The sequence below is a fragment of the Phyllobates terribilis genome, unplaced genomic scaffold, assembly GCF_046119375.1.
Source record: "Phyllobates terribilis strain yellow unplaced genomic scaffold, ASM4611937v1 Scaffold_9__5_contigs__length_417890890, whole genome shotgun sequence".
Taxonomy (NCBI): domain Eukaryota; kingdom Metazoa; phylum Chordata; class Amphibia; order Anura; family Dendrobatidae; genus Phyllobates; species Phyllobates terribilis.
In genome coordinates this window covers 101,708,760-101,728,282 of record NW_027362769.1, presented here as the reverse complement: position 1 = coordinate 101,728,282, position 19,523 = coordinate 101,708,760, and the positions used below count along the sequence as shown (strand labels likewise).

The 19,523-nt window shown below is 36.8% G+C and overlaps 1 protein-coding gene across 50 annotated transcripts in view; it reads right to left on the bottom strand.

The window, feature by feature from the left end:
- TTN (titin) overlaps nucleotides 1–19,523 on the bottom strand; it is a 282,255-nt gene that overhangs the window by 69,964 nt on the left and 192,768 nt on the right. For all 50 annotated transcript variants that reach the window (XM_073646811.1, XM_073646863.1, XM_073646839.1 and 47 more), the window contains 45 exons: nucleotides 18,410–18,552; nucleotides 17,134–17,257; nucleotides 16,788–17,054; nucleotides 16,514–16,611; nucleotides 16,234–16,402; nucleotides 15,845–16,111; nucleotides 15,484–15,753; nucleotides 14,583–14,861; nucleotides 14,088–14,496; nucleotides 13,871–13,995; nucleotides 13,498–13,764; nucleotides 13,135–13,404; nucleotides 12,744–13,046; nucleotides 12,351–12,653; nucleotides 12,080–12,267; nucleotides 11,855–11,969; nucleotides 11,474–11,758; nucleotides 11,236–11,387; nucleotides 10,457–10,604; nucleotides 10,164–10,341; nucleotides 9,939–10,060; nucleotides 9,505–9,792; nucleotides 9,066–9,362; nucleotides 8,779–8,965; nucleotides 8,546–8,661; nucleotides 8,146–8,445; nucleotides 7,611–7,910; nucleotides 7,365–7,470; nucleotides 7,075–7,271; nucleotides 6,604–6,909; nucleotides 6,235–6,513; nucleotides 5,850–6,149; nucleotides 5,452–5,754; nucleotides 4,963–5,340; nucleotides 4,539–4,841; nucleotides 4,135–4,434; nucleotides 3,391–3,687; nucleotides 3,001–3,285; nucleotides 2,617–2,910; nucleotides 2,219–2,518; nucleotides 1,825–2,133; nucleotides 1,553–1,743; nucleotides 877–1,306; nucleotides 338–646; nucleotides 94–242 (listed from right to left, as the gene is read on the bottom strand). In XM_073646811.1, coding sequence (XP_073502912.1) covers nucleotides 94–242; nucleotides 338–646; nucleotides 877–1,306; nucleotides 1,553–1,743; nucleotides 1,825–2,133; nucleotides 2,219–2,518; nucleotides 2,617–2,910; nucleotides 3,001–3,285; nucleotides 3,391–3,687; nucleotides 4,135–4,434; nucleotides 4,539–4,841; nucleotides 4,963–5,340; nucleotides 5,452–5,754; nucleotides 5,850–6,149; nucleotides 6,235–6,513; nucleotides 6,604–6,909; nucleotides 7,075–7,271; nucleotides 7,365–7,470; nucleotides 7,611–7,910; nucleotides 8,146–8,445; nucleotides 8,546–8,661; nucleotides 8,779–8,965; nucleotides 9,066–9,362; nucleotides 9,505–9,792; nucleotides 9,939–10,060; nucleotides 10,164–10,341; nucleotides 10,457–10,604; nucleotides 11,236–11,387; nucleotides 11,474–11,758; nucleotides 11,855–11,969; nucleotides 12,080–12,267; nucleotides 12,351–12,653; nucleotides 12,744–13,046; nucleotides 13,135–13,404; nucleotides 13,498–13,764; nucleotides 13,871–13,995; nucleotides 14,088–14,496; nucleotides 14,583–14,861; nucleotides 15,484–15,753; nucleotides 15,845–16,111; nucleotides 16,234–16,402; nucleotides 16,514–16,611; nucleotides 16,788–17,054; nucleotides 17,134–17,257; nucleotides 18,410–18,552 — 11,006 coding nt within the window. The remainder of the gene's footprint in view (nucleotides 1–93; nucleotides 243–337; nucleotides 647–876; nucleotides 1,307–1,552; nucleotides 1,744–1,824; nucleotides 2,134–2,218; nucleotides 2,519–2,616; nucleotides 2,911–3,000; nucleotides 3,286–3,390; nucleotides 3,688–4,134; nucleotides 4,435–4,538; nucleotides 4,842–4,962; nucleotides 5,341–5,451; nucleotides 5,755–5,849; nucleotides 6,150–6,234; nucleotides 6,514–6,603; nucleotides 6,910–7,074; nucleotides 7,272–7,364; nucleotides 7,471–7,610; nucleotides 7,911–8,145; nucleotides 8,446–8,545; nucleotides 8,662–8,778; nucleotides 8,966–9,065; nucleotides 9,363–9,504; nucleotides 9,793–9,938; nucleotides 10,061–10,163; nucleotides 10,342–10,456; nucleotides 10,605–11,235; nucleotides 11,388–11,473; nucleotides 11,759–11,854; nucleotides 11,970–12,079; nucleotides 12,268–12,350; nucleotides 12,654–12,743; nucleotides 13,047–13,134; nucleotides 13,405–13,497; nucleotides 13,765–13,870; nucleotides 13,996–14,087; nucleotides 14,497–14,582; nucleotides 14,862–15,483; nucleotides 15,754–15,844; nucleotides 16,112–16,233; nucleotides 16,403–16,513; nucleotides 16,612–16,787; nucleotides 17,055–17,133; nucleotides 17,258–18,409; nucleotides 18,553–19,523) is intronic.

The following is a 19,523-nucleotide window of genomic DNA, read 5'->3' as shown; positions in this document are numbered from 1 at the left end:
TTGCCTCTTTCTATGGTGTCCTAATACTCCAACAGGAAAGAACCTTCATCAGACAACTCCTTTAATTTTATACAAACATCTGCAGTATCTTACCTTTATCTCTTTGTTAGCTGCTCCTTCAAACTCCCATGATGCTTTTGGTACAGGACGACCACTAATTACAGCCGAAATCCGGACTGCGGACCCAGCACGAACATTCAAAAAGTCTTGAGATTTCAAATCAATTGAGATATCAGGCTCCTCTGCAAGAAATTAATACACCAAATTTGTACAATTAATCTCAAAGAGCAAAAAAAAAAAGAAATGCTTTATTAATAACAATATAGCCATGTTTTACCTTGTATTTCCTTTACTGGTATTTCCCCAGTTGAATGACTTGGCTCAGATTCACCAGCAGCATTAACTGCCTTAACTCTAAATCTGTATTTCTTAAGCTCTTGAAGATTTGGAACTACACACTCGCAAGTAGGGAACAACTTGTCGGGTTCATTGACCTTCTTCCAGTCTGAACTGCCTTCATCCTGCATTTCAACAATGTAGCCCTTAATTGGACTGCCACCATCTTTGTCTGGTTTCTTCCAGGCAAGTGTAACGCTTGACTTAGTTTTATCCTTCACATCTGGTGATGATGGAGCACCGGGGGCATCTGTTGAAATATGTACAAATTTAAAAATTTACATCTTTGTACTGCTTGTATTGATACGCCCTCGCCAAATTGGAGATTATGAAATATATGGTAGAACCTAATACTTTTTACCATGATAACATAATGGCGGGGACAGAGCAAATTTCAAAAATTCTTTATTTTCGAAAATGCAAATTTTTGTAAAATTCAAGGAGCATTTGATTCCACTAGAAAAAAACTCTCATACTTACAGATTGGATCTACAGCCAATGCAGGGTCTGATGGTTCACTGGGAGGTCCAACTCCAGCTGCATTTACAGCCATAACCCGGAACTGGTATTCCACACCTTCGATCAAGCGCAATACATTGAATTCCAGGCCTTTCACAGCAGGTTTGGTGACTGGAGCTCTGTTCACACGACCCCAGTATACACCACCAACCTCTCTCTTTTCAAGCCAATAGCCAGTTATTGTTGATCCACCATTGTCCAACGGAGGCTCCCAGGATACCAACATTGAAGATCTGGTGCAGTCAGAAACTTTGGGTTTTTTAGGAGCACCAGGAAGACCATATGGATCCTTTATTACAGCCTTGTCTGACAAACAGTCATCACTAATTCCATATTTGTTAACTGCTCTAACTCTGAATTGATATTCTCCATTAGTTATAAGATTCCACACCTAAAAAAGCAATATAATTTGTGTTTAGATATTGAGTAACTCACACATTCAATGTATTCTCTATGTAATATAGAAACTAGTTTCAAATAATGTAAGTTTTCAGTATAATACTTATAAAAAAATTATATATATAATTTATCTCATTAATCAAAAGGCATTAATCATTGTCACAATGTATATTGCATAAATTAGCATTATATTTATTACAATAGGTGTTTTATATTCTATAGTTAATAGGAAAATTACCCCATATCTCCTGTCAACTACAATGTTGGACACTTCTTCCCATTCAGATTTCTTCTTGCTTGCATCGCGTTTGTCAATGATATAATTTGTAATCTCACTTCCACCATTGTCTACAGGTGCATCCCAGATCAAGTAACAGGATTCAGTTTTGATGTCAGTAACTGCAAGATTTCTTGGAGGTGCGGGACGATCTGTTTAGAACAAAATGGTCAATATTTTATATTTGGGAAACAGTGTAAAAATGTCTATGGAGAAAAAAATTAAGTACATACCAAATACTTCAACATTAACAGTGCGGTTAACAGAGCCAAGGCGGTTGGAAGCTGTGATTGTGTAAGTTCCTTTATCACTCCTCTGTGCAGCTGCCATGATGACTTCTGTCTTAGCTTCACTTCTTGAAACCTCTTGTTTCTCAATCTTCAATGTTGGTGTTGTTTTTTCAATTATGACCTCATTTTTGGACCATTCGATCTTTGGCAGTGGCAGACCAGTTACTACAGCTGGGATGTTCACGGGCTCCCCTGCTTTAACTTTAATTGTATCACCTCTAACAGCCAAGCGAAGGGTGATAACGGGTGCAACTAGAAAAGATATAGGAAATAAGTTAGGACGCTGACAAATTATTTGTGAAATATCAAAGTAAAAGGGTTTGGGCCTATTAAATACCTTCATCATCCTGAATGACCACATTAAGGGGTAAAGATGGTTCACTTTCTCCTATTTCATTGACAGCTTTAGCACGGAATTCATACATGTGCAATTCTGCAAGGTTTTCTACTAAAAATGATGTGTCTGGGCAAAGTCTCTTATTGCATCTCTCAAACTCAGTGGCATCATGTCTTCTCTTTTCAAGGATATAGCCAGTAACAGGGCAACCACCGTCATTACGTGGAGGCTTCCAATCAAGTGTTATACTTGACTTAGTTCTCTCAGTATATGTGAATCTTTCAGGTGAACCAGGAGGGGCTACAAGAAAAATGTAACAACGTCAGATTATCAAGTTTAATTTGCAGAAGAAGAAACATATTGTATTTAACATTATCTATCTTTTGTTTTAAAATTACCTTTAGGATCAACTGCAAGAATTGGTCCCAAATCAACAGGAGGACCAGAACCAAATTTATTCTTGCATATGACACGGAACATGTATTCTTGTCCCTCCAGAAGACCGTTAATATCACATTTAGATCGCTCAGTATCTATTGGTTGTCTCCAAATATGCGCTTTGGCATCCTTTCTTTCAATTATGAATCCTGTGATGTCACTTCCACCATCATCAAGAGGATCAGACCAGTTAAGAAGAGCCATCTTTCTGTTAACAACAACTGGCTTCAGTTCAGTTACAGGTCCAGGCACATCTGAAGAAGAAATCACAATGTCATCATTATTTTAATTCATATTTCCAAATACTATTTCAAAGAACTATGTACTAATTAAAATTTCCTTACCAAAGATCTCAACTCGTGTTGCCGCAGATTTGGTACCACTTTCATTACTGGCAGTGATGATATATCTTCCATGGTCTTTTCTTTCCGTATTGGCAATTGTAAGTACAGAAGAGGTTCCTTCATTAACTATTTCAGCCTTCTCTTTATTAAGTTCACCATCTTCTATAGACCATTCAATTTTAGGAGCAGGGCGTCCAAGAACAGTGGCAGGAATCTTTAGAGCCTGTCCAGCCAAAAGCTGAATACCATCTCTTACTGAAAGGTCTAACTCAATGACCGGAGGTTCTATAAGTAAATTAAAATAAAAGGTTACAATATATAATTTTGCAATTTAGAGCACATTTCTTGATCTTCATTGTATATAAAATATACAATCAGACAAAAATATACCTTGTGGTTCAAGGACTGTAATGGGTTCTGTTACACCAGGAGGACCTTCACCAGTTACATTGACAGCGCTCACACGAACTTTGTAATCTGCGCCTTCTCTAATGCCTTTAACAGTGTATTTACGAACTTTAACTGGCCTGTCTGTGCAGCGAGACCATTCATTGCTGCCCATCAGCTGTTTATCCACAAAGTAGCCTGTAATTTCTCCACCACCATTGTATAGAGGAGGATCCCATTCTAATTCAATAGCTGATGAGGTTGTGTCAACAACTCTTGGAATTGGTGGTCCTGGAAGCACTAAAGTTGGCATAAGAAGATAAAAGATGATAAGTTTTGCTGAGTTTACAGGGTAAGATTGCAGCTTTTAAATGACTGGCGATCAGCTACATATAAGCCAAATGGCAGTTGTAAAATTGCCTGTTTATCGTGGCCGACCACACTTCTATGCTAACAGTATGATGCTTAATACGATCATTCTGTGTGCATAGAATATCATGTTATCAGCAATAGATCACCTATTTAAACAGCATAATGTGCTGCCAATAATAAGGAATTTTAAGCACTTTTAAGCACGCTTAAAAATCATCGCACCCAACGAACGAGTATTTTGCTCATTTGTCATCCTGTTTAGAAGGGCCGATTAACGGGAATGAGTGTTCCTATGAATACTCATTGACCATCTAAATGGCCCTTGCTGTTCTTAATGCATAAAGAGTATTTTGGTATTTATTATTTGTTACTTACATATTGGATCTTGAGCAGTCTTTGGATCAGAAGGAACGCTGAACTTTCCAGCTCCTCCTGCATTTTCTGCACAAACTCTAAAAATGTATGTGAGACCCTCCAAAAGGCCTTCAGCTTTAACTTCAAGAGCATTGATAAGGTTTCTGTTAACACGAGCCCAGTGAGTGCTGTTTATTTCACGTTTCTCAATCCAGTATCCTAATATTGGGCTTCCGTTGTCTTTGGGCTCCTTCCATGTGACTATCATACTGTTGGCTGTAACATCTTCAATTTCAGGCTTTTCTGGTGCATCAGGTGGAGCTGTGAAATGATACAATGTACACATTATATCAGTTATTTTTTTACATAAATATATATCACCCATCTAAACTTTCTTAAAACTGCTGAACTGAAAGAAAACTTACTAAATGGATCTTTAGCAAGCAGAGGTTGAGAGACACATGATGGTCCTGGGCCAAATCTATTTTCAGCTGTAACACGGAAAATGTACTCTTTGTCCTCAATAAGTTTGGTGACTGGGTATTTGCAATGCCTTAGTGTAGATGTTACAATCACCCATCCAATTTCAGCCTTTGAGTTATCTTTCTTTTCTAATACGTAGTTTAAGATTTCACTGCCACCATCATCCAAGGGAGGTTCCCATTGGCATATGACTGAGTTCTTCCTTACTTCGTCAAAAGTAAAGTTCACTGGTGGACCTGGTATATCTGAAAAGTCAAAGAAACAAAACCCATCAATGCTCACACCTATTACAACATTCACTCTATGTCATAATTCTTAGCATAAATGTGATTTGTATTACTGAGTAGTCAATTATATTTTGCTTACCCAATACATTTACTTCACATGTAGCTTTTGCAGTTCCATGGTCATTTTCAACCTTGATTGTAAATATGCCGTAATCAGCTCGTAAGGAATCTCTGACAGATAGTTCAGATTCTCCTTGTCTACTGTTGTCGACAGTCAAACGCTCTGGCAAAGAAAGGTGGAATGGTACATCCACAACAGGTTCATCCTTTTTCCTTCGAGGAACAATTTTTTCCACTCTTTTCTTTATCTCCTCTGGTCTGATAACTTCATCATTTCTAAGCCAAGTAACAGTTGGATATGGTGATCCAGTGATATGTGCAGTTAGCCCAATTTCCTCTCCTTGTCTGACAGAAAGTCCAGATTGTAAACTGCCAGCAAGGAACACTTTTGGAGGATCTGATGAGAAGTATAAATAACTATGTGTTAATAGAAATACTTTAAATCTAAAAAGAATTAATGTTTGTACTTTATATATATTATTTCTAAATGCAAATACACTTTGCTTACCCATTGGATCTGCAGCTTTAATTCCTGGGGTGACACGGGAAGGTTCACTAACTCCTGCAGCATTTTCTGCACGTACACGATATTGATACTCTTTTCCATCTTCCAGACCTTTTACAGTGTAGGTGAGTACGGGGACAAGAGAGTCATTGCATCGTTCCCATTTTTCACCACCTTTGGGAATCTTTTCGATGACATATCCCATAATCTTGCATCCACCATCATACTGGGGTGGTTTCCATGTCAAAGTAATAGATTTTGAAGTAGGGTTATGGGTATCAAGATCTAAAGGTGGATCTGGTCGTTCTGTATGAGAGCATTAAAAAACAACAATCAAAACATTTTACAATAACAAATCTATGTATGCATTGTTGTGATTTGTAGCAATATGCAGAACTTACGTTTTGCATCCTCTGCAATTATGGGGTTTCTGAGTTCAAGATATTCCCCACCACCAATTTTGTTTACAGCCTTGACTCTGAAATAGTATTCTCCATTGGGTATCAGATCTTTAATATTCCATGTTAGTTTGTTTTCTCCTGACATCACTGGAGTGTATGTTCTGCGTCCAGCTTCTCTGCGTTCCAAGACATAATGCAATATTGGAGTTCCACCATCAAATTCAGGTGGCTCCCAAGAAACTTTGCAAGTATTTTTGGTAACATCGGTGGCTTTTATGTCCTTACATTGTCCAGGCAAACCTTTAAAATATAAACATATACAGTGAAAAAATGTCTCTTTTTGTTATAATTAGTCTGTCTTTTCCCCAAAATTTGCAGTATTTACCTATGACTTTAACATTAATAGATCCGGTAGTGGATCCTATCTTGTTTTCCAGTGTGACAGTATAGACTCCAGCATCTGCATGTACAACATTAGCAACATCTAGTGAGGCTGATGTGTGGTCACTCTTGGATGATACCCTGTCTGCAATTTTAATTTCTTTCCCATCCTTATGCCAACTAACGGTTGGTACTGGAACAGCTCTGAATGGCACAGGGATAGTTAATTTTTCTCCTTCTACAACAATAATGTCTTGGGTTTTTAGATCAATTGTTGGGTTACCTGTAAGATAAAAATATAAATATGATTTACTATGGTATTTTTAATTTAATTTCTGTATTTAATGATATACAATCTGAACAGTATACTTACAGTCAGGATCCTTAGCGAACACATTCTCTGAAATTTCAGATGGATCACTAGCACCAATGGCATTGACAGCCCTAACACGGAGGATATATTCTTTATCGGGAATAATGCCTTCTTCAGCTTTGTACTTCAGCTCTTTAACAGGTCGTGAATTGATTCTCATCCACTTCTCAGTGCCTGCTGGGCATGCCTCAATGTGATATCCAATAATTGGGCTACCACCATTTTTCTCTGGAGCCTTCCAAGCAATAGAGATGTGGTTTCTGCTTGCATCAGTTACATGTAACTCAAGAGGAGGTGATGGAGGACCTAAAACAATTTGAATGATTTTAGATCATTTTTAAGTTCTAATGTGCAAATTGCCTCTTCAGAGAAAAAGAGGACTTGTACTCTATAGTGCCACCTATTGTAAGCAGCAATCCTACAAGTTCTAATGTAAAATATTACTTTTAACTATTTGGGTCTTTAACTTACTTGTTGGGTCTTCAATTGCCAACATATCCGTAGGTTCGCTTGGATGGCCAACACCAGCTTCATTTTCAGCACGCACCTGGAACTGAACTTCTGTGCCTTCAATAACATCTGTTACCCTGAACTGACAGTCTGGCCCGGATGTCCTTCCAGCTTTCACCCAGCGTGTGGCCATTTTCTCTTTCTTTTCAACAACATATCTGTTTAAAAAAATATGAGCAAGTTTAAATATACTTTTACAGATCAACACAACATAATATAGTCTATGAATTCCTGTTATTTGTGTGACCTACCTCTGTATGGGCCGTCCTCCATCATTTTTGGGTGCTTCCCATTTCAATTCAACATGCCTCTTTGTTATATCAACCACTGTTAAAGCGTAAGGTGGTCCAGGTGTCGCTGAAAATACAATATGAGTGTTAAAGAAACTGACATGAACATGGGTATTTTATATACTGTATATATAATAATAGCTTATGAACATAAATTTAGATATTTTTTTTTTGTTTGTGATTCAGTATTAATAAAAAATAACTTACTAAATGTATCTTTGGCCAACACGGAGTCTTCCAATTCACAATATTCACTCGGTCCTACTGCATTCTCAGCGGCTACTCGGAAGACATACAAGGAACCTTCAGAAAGTGGGGTCACAGAACATTTGATATCCTTTATGGTGGTGTCCACTGTCTGCCAGCCTTTGCGTCTAACATCTCTCTTTTCAACAATGTAGTTGGTGATTGGAGAGCCTCCATCTCTTTCTGGAACAGTCCATTTAAGATCTGCTACATTCTTACTTATATTCATAACCTCAAGAAAACGGGGTGGAGAAGGAGGATCTAATAGATTAAAAAAAAATTACATCATTAGCACAAAAGTTACTAAAGAACAATATTTCACAATGTATAAGTAGCTTGCTACGTACATAACTAAGTGAAACTTGACTTTTACGAAGCTTAGTTTATTACAATGGCAAAAATTGTGTACTTCTTTATATACAGTTGTCATAATGTAAAACTGCTAATGATATACAGAATTCTATATTATTTTGGATCAGAAGTGGTCACAACTTACTAAGTCTCTCTTTGCAGAGTACTGGGTCACTTGGTTCACTAGGCTCACTTTCTCCGGCCTTGTTTACAGCTCTTACTCTAAAAGAGTACTCTTGTTTTTCCATGAGGCCTTTCAAAAAGTGTTCGGTAGATGGAATACCATCGGCCACTCTAACCCATTCATCAGTTCCAGTCTTCAAGAGCTCAATAACATAAGACTCTATCTTGGCACCACCATCATGTTCTGGTTTCAGCCAGTTCAAGAAGGCAGATGTTTTAGCAACATCTTTGACCGTTGGTTTGCCGGGAGCCCATGGAGGATCTACATTAAAATAAATATAATATAAATGTATAATAATGCTACATTTAATAAAAAAACAATGCAATACTGGCTTTGTTTTATATATAAAAATGAAACATACCAATTGGATCTTTTATTAAGATAGGCTCAGTCTCTCTACTTGGTTTTCCAGGACCAGCAAGATTTTCTGCCAAAATTCGGAACTGATACTTCTTTTTGTTTGTAAGGCCTTTAACTCTGTTGATCGTAAAAACATTTTGGTTAATGTTTTCCACTGTACTGATATATTGTTATTTAAAGATATATTTATTAATATTAGCATGATCATTAACATTATTAGTTTGGCTTGCATACCTGTATGTTGGATCTTTAACTGGAGTTTTGTTGCATCTGACCCATTTTCCTGAATCAGGATCAAGTCTTTCAACCCAATATCCAGTTATTGGGCTTCCACCATCTTCATCTGGTTCATTCCAGGACAAAGTCACTGAGTCCTTTGTAATGTCAGAAGGTTCAAGACGAGTTGGTGGTCCAGGTGGGTCTGTAAGGCAGAATCAATATGAAAAAATTGTTATATCCTATTGACTCCACAAACTAAATTTTTGGAATTTCATGGACAAAATAAGCAGGTATTCTCTTACCAAATGAGTACTTCGCAGTCATGGAGAGAGATTGTACAGGCTCTCCAATACCATACATATTTTCAGCACTGACTCTGAAGATGTATTCCTTAAGAGAAGTAAGTTTTGTAGCCTTAAATCGAGTTTCTTTAATAGTTGATGATAGTTTGTGCCAGACTTCACTATCTCCTGCTTTTTGTTCCAGAATGTAGTTGGTAATTCTTGAACCTCCATCGTCTCGTGGAGGGTTCCAGGTCAGTACACAAGATTCATTGGTAATCTCAGAAATATCAAATGCAGCTGGAGGTCCAGGTTTATCTGCGCATATAGAATATGTAATAAAGTAAGTTGTACCAGGAAAAAAGAAAACCTTCATCTGAAGAGCACAGATAGTCTAATTTTTTATTTGAATTTTAAAGTGTTTTAAAGTAAACTAACAGTGAAAAAAACAAATTCGTACCTAAAATATTCACTTCAACAACCGCTGTAGCTCTGCCAGAAGTGTTTACTGCTTCTATTATGTATGTTCCAGAATCGCTTCTTGTGCTCTCTGTGATGACAACTGTTGAATGTCCCGGTGTGGACTCAATAGTAACTCGCTTGTCCACTCTCAGCAGAGAGTCAGCTTTGTTCCATGAAACCTTAGGTTCAGGTTTGCCAGTAATTGTAGCTGGCAATTCAATTTTAGTTCCAGCCTTCACTGTTATGCCAGCAATAAGTTTAACATCCAAGAAAATTTCAGGTGCCTCTGTGTTAATGAAGAAGAAGAGTATGTTATAAGTATACTTTATATTGTGGGTATTGTGCATGAACACACATTTGTAATTGTTACATAAAATAATTTTTAATCATATATTATTATTCTAATATATGCATGCCCAGAATATCATATACCTTTAGGATCTGTAGCAAGGATATCATCTGTCGGCTTGCTTGGTTTACTAGCACCAAGTCTATTGAGTGCTTTTACACGGTATGCGTACCATTGACCTTCAGTGAGATTGTCCACTTGGAATCTGTGAAGAAGGTACAATTTTCAGGTTACAAAAAGAAAATAACTAAGTTTCTGCCATTCTTCTGTAAACAAAGATTTTTTCTTCAAATCAAGATCACACTTACTTAGTTTCCAAAACAGCATCACCACAAATTTCCCATTTGTCAGTTCCACGTTGGCATTTTTCCACCAGATAACCCTTGATGCGTGAACCACCATCATACTTAGGTGGTTCCCATGTTAGGAATATTCCTTTAGAAGTTGGATCTCTCCACTTAACATTTTCAGGTGGGTCAGGAACAGCTGTGATGGAAGAAGAATTTGAATACTTTATTAAGTAGTATATTGAACAATATTCCTTAGTCTAAGTTTTTAAAAATTTTTATTTTCAAAACATACAATGAAAATTTTAACTTACATGCTGGTGCAGACATGTTTACTGGTTCATCAATGTATGCAGGTTCTCCTGGGCCACACTTATTGCAAGCTGAAACACGGAACAGATATTCTCTGCCTTGAATAAGGTCAGAAATGGTGAACTCCTGGTCAAGGACATTGTCTTGGACCTACGAAAGAACAAAACCACCAAAAAAATCTATTTGTATTTAAATTGATAAAAATACAGACAATATTTAACAAAAGAACACATTTAATAGTTAATAGTGATCAATAAAAAATTGGCATTTAAAAATATATCTCATGTAAACTTTTACCTGGGTAAACAAAAATTTTGGATCGGCTTATGCGTTGTGGCCATGGGGCGGTATCACTCCATGTGGATGAGAACTGGCTTGCAAAACATCATATGGTTTAAGATGCAGTGGCACAAATTTGTGGCAAGTGCAGGTGAAGCACATGGCATTCATGTACTTCACCGGTTTCCACACATACGTGGTAATTTGCCGTAAATAGTGTGGTTCTTGAATGCACCACACACCACAGACCTGTTGCTGTAACTCGTAAGCCTGGCTTTATTCAAGAATGAAGCCACACCAAAAATGAGGAGATAGCTAAAGGCTCTGCTCTATATGTGGCACATATACAGCCCTTGGAGTGTAAAGTATTATCAACATAGTTCCATAGTATTAAGGCTAAATGTGTGTAAAATTGAATCTATTCACACATTGCTATTGCTTTTTGATTATTTGGTAGTTAGCAATTAAATCCCTATGAAATTAATTTTTGCTCATTACTTACCCTAGCCCAAGTCTTCTTGCTGACTTCTCGTTTCTCTATAAGGTATCCAGTCAATGGACTGCCTCCATCATTCTCAGGTGCTTCCCATGAAAGATTAACAGTGCTTCTTGTGAGGTCTCCAACCTTAAGCTCCTTTGGAGCACTTGGACGAGCTATGAAAATTTACATAACAATGAATTAATAAGAAGAAAATTCCTCAGGATTGTGATTAAAGAAAAAAAATTCTAACAACACTTACCAATAACATTAACATCAATTTCTCCAGAGACTGATGTCACAGTATTTTGAAGCTCTAATGTATAAATTGCTTTGTCGGGACGCTCACTTGGAGAAATCACAAGCTCTGCGAAGGTTGCAGTTGTATCTATCTTAACACGTTCATTGCTTTCCAAGACTGTACCATTTACTGACCATACTGCAGTAGGAGTTGGGTAACCAGTGATAGGAACGTGTATTTTAAGAGGTTCAGGTACAATTACTTCAAGGCCATTTTTGAAGGCACTTAAATCCATGGTAGGATGTGCTAAAAAAGAAAAGTAGACATTCCACATGTGAGTACATTTATTTGCAAATATCCATACGTAAAATTAATATTTTGGAAAGCACTTGATATACTTACAGTGAGGATCATCTGCGGTAAGTGGTCCTAGGCTTTCAGTAGGATCTGATATGCCAGCAGCATTTTCTGCAGAGACTCTATAGAAATACTTAGCCCCAGCCTTCAATCCATTCACCTAAAATGAACAATCAATCAGGTTATAAACTGTAAAATTCTCATTTTCATAAAAAACGGCTGCCATAATCTAAACCCCAAATTGAATATAGACTATGTCTTTAAATATACCTTGTATGTAAGATCAGGTGCGAGTCTCATGTTACAACGAATCCACTTGTCTGTACCGTCTTCACATCTTTCAATAATATAGCCTAATACTGGGCTTCCTCCATCTTGTAGAGGAGGTTCCCATGTAAGCTGAACAGATTCCTTGGTTTGATTTGAATGGGTAAGGTTGATAGGAGGACTTGGCTTTTCTATAATCAAAAAATGGACATATTTTTAGTTATCTTGGACCACTAACATTTATAGTTACTAATGTGACATCAGCAGGGCATACCAATGGGATCCCTGATCTTCACAGCACGTGTTGCTGCACTTGGTTTGCCAACTCCAGCTTGATTTTCAGCTCTCACTCTGAAGATGTATTCCTTGTTCTCCACAACATCATTAAGAGTAGCTCCCAGTTCATCTGGTTTGGTAATCATGGCAGCATCCCATTTGATTGAAGCTCTGTCGCGCAGTTCAATGATGTAAGCTGTTATTTCTGATCCACCATCATACTCTGGTGGTTCCCAGGTCAGTGATGCACCAAAGCGATTGACATCGCAAATATCTACATTCAAAGGAGGTCCTGGAACATCTATAAAACATATTCATTTATATGATAGGTATCGCAATCTATGACATAATGGAAATTATCTGTCTTGCACAATTGTTGTTTAGTGCTTACCGAACTTGCTCTTGGCTTCAACAGGTGTATCCGTTTCTACAGGTTCTCCAGCACCAACTCTGTTCTTGGCACTGACACGGAAGAGATATTCCACTCCGCCCTTCTGGAGTCCAGTAACTGTGTATTCACAGCTATCTGCATGGTCGGTGACAAGAACCCAAGTCTTACGCTTAATGTCTCTTCTCTCAACAATATAGCCAGTGATTTTACTGCCGCCATCACTCTGTGGTTCTTCCCATGCCAGACTAACTTCTCCATCGAAGGTGTCAACAACTTCAAGATTTCTAACAGGTCCAGGAACATCTTAAAAAAATGTGTTTTTTTGCTATTAAAAGCTTAGTTAAAAATGTTACAATTTTTAAAATTCTGGTGGCATTTAAACATAACTTACCAATTACATCTAAATTAATATGTGCTTCTGCCTTGCCGTGTTTATTTTGTATTATGATCGTATAGTGTCCTTTATCAGCTTTCTTTGTTTCAGGGATTCTGAAGCTTGTGGCATTTGCTGTTGTATCAACACATGTATCAGGCAAAGTCGCATCTCCTCTACGCCATTCAGCTTCTGCTTTTGGATAGGCGTCATATGGTACAGACATTGTAAGCGGCTTTCCAGCATCAATCACAATGTTCTGATCTGCTGTCTTGATCTTTGGTACAGCTGTTGATGAAATAATGTAGTAAAGTTAGATCTACTTATAAAGTTTGAAAACTCTAATTCATAGGTGAGTGAATTTCTTAAACTATACTGTACCTGCTAACTCGAGTTTTGCTCTTGCTTCTTTATCTTTGGCAATAAATCGATATTCACCCTGATCACGAGGTCTGATTTCACACACTTGCATTCTGTGGATTTTTCCTTCACTCATCATTTGATGTTTGTCTCCCTGGACGATGATCATGTTATTTCTCAACCATTTTACTTCAACTCTATCCTTGTTTAGCTCGGCCTCAAAAATTACATCTGAGCCTGGTGCTTCAAAGACGTCAAGTGGTGGTCTAATAATCTCAATTGGAATTTCTAAATAAAAATAAGGAAAAATAAATAAATTTACCAAGAGAAATACAATGTGGACATTAGACTTTTTTTTAAAGAAATAATGGATTAAAAATTGTTAAAGTTGTACCTTCAACAAAAAGTCTAGCTCTGGTTTTTCGCTCATCAATTCCGCATGAATATTCACATTCATCTTCTGGTCTGCAATCTTTAATGATAAGTCTGTGGAGGCTTCCATCTTTCTCAAATTGGTATCTTAAGAAAGAATGGAAATTTATAAATAAAAGGCATGACACGTGAAACTCTATACATTACAAAAATAGTAATAAAATGCACAATGCTCTTACTTCTTGTTCCCTCTAAGTTCACGACCATTCCTGTACCATTTCACAGCTGCTTTCTCCTTAGAGAGCTGGCAAGTGAAAACTGCATCCTCAAATTCAATAACTGTTTGGTCTTGTAGTTGCTGTACAAAATCTGCTGGGGCTTCTGTGATCAAAAGTTCTGCTACTGCCCTGTCTTGTCCAGCAATGACAGTGTATTCACCTTCATCGACAAAGCCACAGTCTTTGATAATCAGAGAATGCTTGAATTTGTCAACTTTGTACAAAACTCTTCTGTCCAAAACAACTTCCTGGCCATTCTTCATCCACATGACTGTTGCATTTGGACGATTGACTTTGCAGCAGAAAGTGACTGATTTTTTCTCCATTGTCTCAATGTCTTCAATAGGTTCAACGATCTTCAAATCCTCTTCTGAAATATGAGATGAAAAATCATTTAAGTCATTGCAATATGATATAGGGGAAGAATTATTGAAAAACTGCTCTCTAGCTACTTACCTGAAACTGTTAAAGCTCCAGAAGACTTTGCTTGTTCACCTCTGTGATTACTCAGTTGTACAGTGTAAGTGGCTTGGTCATCTATTTGAGCATCTCTGATTCTAAGAGTGTAAACTAAATCTTTGTGCACCATCACATATTTGGGACTATCAAATATTGTTTCATCATTCTTGAACCATTTGGCTTTGGCCCCTTCAGTGTTGACTTCACAGTTAAAGACAAGTTCTTGTCCTTCTTTAGCTTGTTGGTCCTTAACAGGAGTGACAATCCTAAGTCTCTCTACAAGACAAAATATTCAACGGTAAGTCACCATGGCTTCGTACCTAACAATATATAACATAATCTATATTAATATATTTGTGTACATATATGTGTGTATATATGTATTTATATACATATAGAATAATATATTCATAGTATATTGGCATTAGAGATGTGCAAAAAAATTAGGTGTAGCCATTTTTGATCTGGTCTGGGTGTCTGTTGCAACTGTACTTTACTTCTGCGGCCGGCATTCTCAGCTGGGCATCTCTTGGGCACCTGTGTTGCTTATAAGACACTACTTCACTTGGGCTTCAACACGATCAAGCATGCATCAAGCTAAAACAACATGACATTGTGGGGCCTAAGAACCAACAGGGATGCCCAGGAGATGCCATCCAAAGATGTGAAGTGCAGTTGCAACAAAGGACTGGACCAGATGTCAAATTCTTTTGTTCATCTTTAATTGGCGCATCTATTCTAGCCTGATAAAGCATAACAAATAGCTATGGCATACTATTCAAATTGCATTTATGATTTAGAAGTTGATAATTGAGTAGAATGTTTGATAAAATTAAATGTTTTGCCAATAGATTCCATATTGGAAAATATTAGATTTTATACATATCTTAGAACTTACCAATCACTGTCAATTCTGCTGGTGCTCTGGATTGTCCAATCATAACAGCATAGACTCCGTCATCTTCTTTTGGCACTGCATTCTTAACAACAAGAATTCTCCTCTTGCCATCAGAAGTGATGTCATACTTATCCCCAGATTGGAGGACCACATCATTCCTAACCCATTGGACTTCAAAAGATGTTTTTGAAACAGAGCAGACAAATTCTGCTTTATCCCCTTCTAGTACCTCAATATTCTGTGGTCTGGAAATGAACTCAGCAGCAAGTTCTTTAAAGATGGAGAAAACGAGATTATCATAATGTGTTATTAATAAGAACACATTTTATTTCACATGAAATAAAATCAAGATATTTCTTACCTTTTATTCCAAGTTTCCCTGTTGTTTGGGAGCTTGGCAATCTACAGTTGTATTCTCCAGAATCATCCAAGTTGATACTATTAATGATCAAAATTCTCTTTCTGCCCTCAGCAATATGCTCATATCTTCCACCATCTGGTAACTCAGTATCTCCTTTGAACCAGATAACATCAGCGCTGGCCTTTGAGACCTCACAAACGAGTTTGACAGAATCTGATTCACATGCTTCAATATTGGGGAGATTTTTGGTAAAAATTGCTTCTTCCTCTGTAAATTCATACAAAATGCACAAAACACAAGCGTGAATTTGGGTAAAGGAAACCAATGCTGCATAGCATGTTACATTTTCATATTGTTTTGAATGATTATGGTGCATAGTTATTGCTTACCAATGACTGTAAGCAGTCCAGAGGTTCTTGCCATTTTTGATTCACAGACATACTCAGCTTCGTCATCAAATACGCATTTGCTCAGAACTAAGGCACGAGTCACTCCTTTAGAAATGATATCATATTTCTTGCCCTTTCGAATTTCAATTCCATCTTTGAACCAACGGGCCTTAAGAGTTAAAAGTTACAGTTAGTGTAAGGGTTAAAAAAACTAAATATATTTCATTTATGTGCAATGCTTACAGCACTTAAAGAAGAATAATAAAGTAAAACAAGATACCGTGGCACTCTCACGGGAAATTTCACACTCGAAGCGAGCAGTTTCCTTCTCTTTAACTTCAAGGTCAGTAAGGGGTTTGGTGAATTCCACAAATGGAGCTGTGTAAAAAGAGTAGTATTTGGGTTATTACAAAACATTTTTTTATAATTCTGCATCTGTTTTTGATCTTTGGTAAGTAAATAACTATAGTATTAATATACCCCGAGCTTAAAACTCATGCAGGTCATTTACTATATAAGTAAACCTAAACTTGTGTTTATGTATAGAAACTTACGTTCTACATTCAAGAATGCAGATGTCTTGAATTCTTTGGCATCACAGGTATATGTCCGTGCGTCATCCATTGTGCAGCCCTGAATAATAAGTCTTCTGACTCTGCCATCAGCAATAATGTCATATTTCTTGGTCTTGTGGATTTCTTGACCATTCTTAAACCATTTAACCTCAGCATTTTCCCTGGACAGCTCACACTCAAGAATGGCAGTGGCTTCCTCTTCTACTGTTTGGTCCTCAAGAGGTTTGGTAAATTCAACTGGAGGTTCTACAAGGTTTGAAAATTGATTAACAAGTGTTCTTTTTGCTACCACCGAGAAAAGATATATTGAAAGCTACTACTTTACCTCTCACAATCAAGTTGGCCTGTGTCTTGAAGTCTTTTGCAGTGAGTGTTATCTCTCCAGCATCTGGCAGCTGCACATCCCTGAGCGTGATAGTGTGAACTTTTCCTTCAGCTCGAGTAACAATCTACCAATACAAACATTTTTTTTTTATAATGAGACCCTGTATATTAAAAAAACCCATCTTCTCCAATGAACTGACAGTGAAAATAAGCACACTCAATTTTCTACAGGTATTCAAGCAAAAGTTTTGTTTCCGTGAATTATCAACCAATCCAAATAACTAAATTATATTGAGTACAAAAATAATGTGCTGTATAGCTCTTAAATTGTGAATTTTGAAAAAAAAAAAAGAAAAACGATATAAAACTGGCAAAAAGAACTAAAGACATTTTTCTATGTATTATTTTATGTAATTTATCATAAGCTATTCTGCAGTATTATTCTGTCTCCTGTACACAGTTGCATATTTCCAACTTTCTATACAAAATTATTTTATTGAAAATGTTATCAGCAAGATATATATATAAATATATGTATATAAAATATATATTTATAATAACAACAAAATACTATTAAATAATAATAATAATAATTACAGTGTTAATAATAAAAAATACAAATTAAAATATGAACATTTTTAAAGTAACATTTTCTATAAACGTCATCCAGTGCAAAATTTTTATGAAATGATGTTGTACAGAATAAAATGTCTTGCCTGAGCATTATTTTTATAGCTGCTAACTAACGCAGCCAGGATAGACTAATGTTTTTCAATTACTTAGGTCTCTGGTATCTCGACATGTAAAAGGAGCACTTGAAGCTGGGATAAAAATAGCACCTGAGAGAGCACTTGGAGTGCAAATCTGGACACAAAGTTATGCTGTCAATTGCCTGAAATGGAATTTTAAGCCTACTAATTCCCATATAAGCACAATACTTTACTACAGTTATCAAGTGAATGAAAAACTAATCAAGAACGGTATTTTGCTATGCATTCCTTATCGTGGATACAATATCAACCAAATAATTAAAAATATTGTAATATATTTATAAAAGTTTTGTACAATAAATAAAACTGTCAAAATGTACATAATGCTAATACTTCATTTATTTTTGCTTATTCATTTTATTACTACATGCATTTAGCTAATATTAAATAATGACTTGCTAAGTCATTATTTCTATATAGTTATATATAGTTAGAAAGTGAGTTAGAAAGTTGACATATATTTATACATTTTTTTTTATATATATTAATTGGTAAAGCTTTCCTTACCTTATCACTCGGTTCCAGTTTTTGTCCATTGAGGAACCATTCTACGGGGATCCCTTCATAAGAAAGCTCACACTCAAAGGTAGCCGTTTCCCCAGCTGTTACAGTCACATCCTTCAAGGGCCTTAGCAGGCCAATTACACGGGCTTTTCCAACAGAAGAAGACATTTTCCATTAAAATCCTCCTCCACAGGACAGCACAGGCCCCTTACCCTCCAATTTCCATTGCGGCTTCCCCTCAGGATGCTGAGTGCTGCACTGAAACTATTTAAAGTCTACGCTGACTGTGGCCTCCAGCAGCTACTAAGAGGTGGGACCTACTACAATTTGCATACGGTGTTTCCTTACATTGAGCAAAGTCAGCAGTATACAGAATGTGTGTAGCATCTGTCCCCCCACCAATCAACCATATGTCTTTTTTCTACATATGGCATATCCCTTCTAAAATAGCAAACTTGCTATTGGACAGAAACAGGTGGCACCTGGCTAGCTTATCTACTCCTGTCCATCAATCTCTTGGCAGTTTCCAAAATTGTAACGATAATGCTCTCACAATCAGCAGTTAACATGCCAGCACAGCAAGTCTTTCTTTGTAACTATCATCTTTCATAACAACTTATTAGATAAGCATCCATGGTATCAATAATGATGCAACATTTTCAGAGCAATTAGCTTTACTTTTTCTATCATTATAATATACTGTAACCCCACAATAGCATAATATTACAATATTATAGATCATTTAGCACTTCCAAGGTAATTAAAATATGATTTTCTTTATTAGTATGCCATTAAAAAGTTACTTTGCTGTCCTTGCGGACCCCTCTGACGCGTTTCTGGCATTGTCCACGTCCTTAGTCATAGAGATGTTCTTATGACTAAGGGCGTGGACAATGCTGGAAACAGAGGAGTCCGCCAAGACAGCAAAGTAACTTTTTAATGGCATACTAATAAAGAAAATCATATTTTAGTTACCTTAGAATTGTCAGCTTCTCTTTTCTTTTTCTCATGAATGATATACTGCCGGCCATCAGTGGAGGGGCATCGGAGTGATTTCATACATGCAGTGAGTTCAGCAATATCCTTTTTCTTATACTATATATGATTTACAGGATTT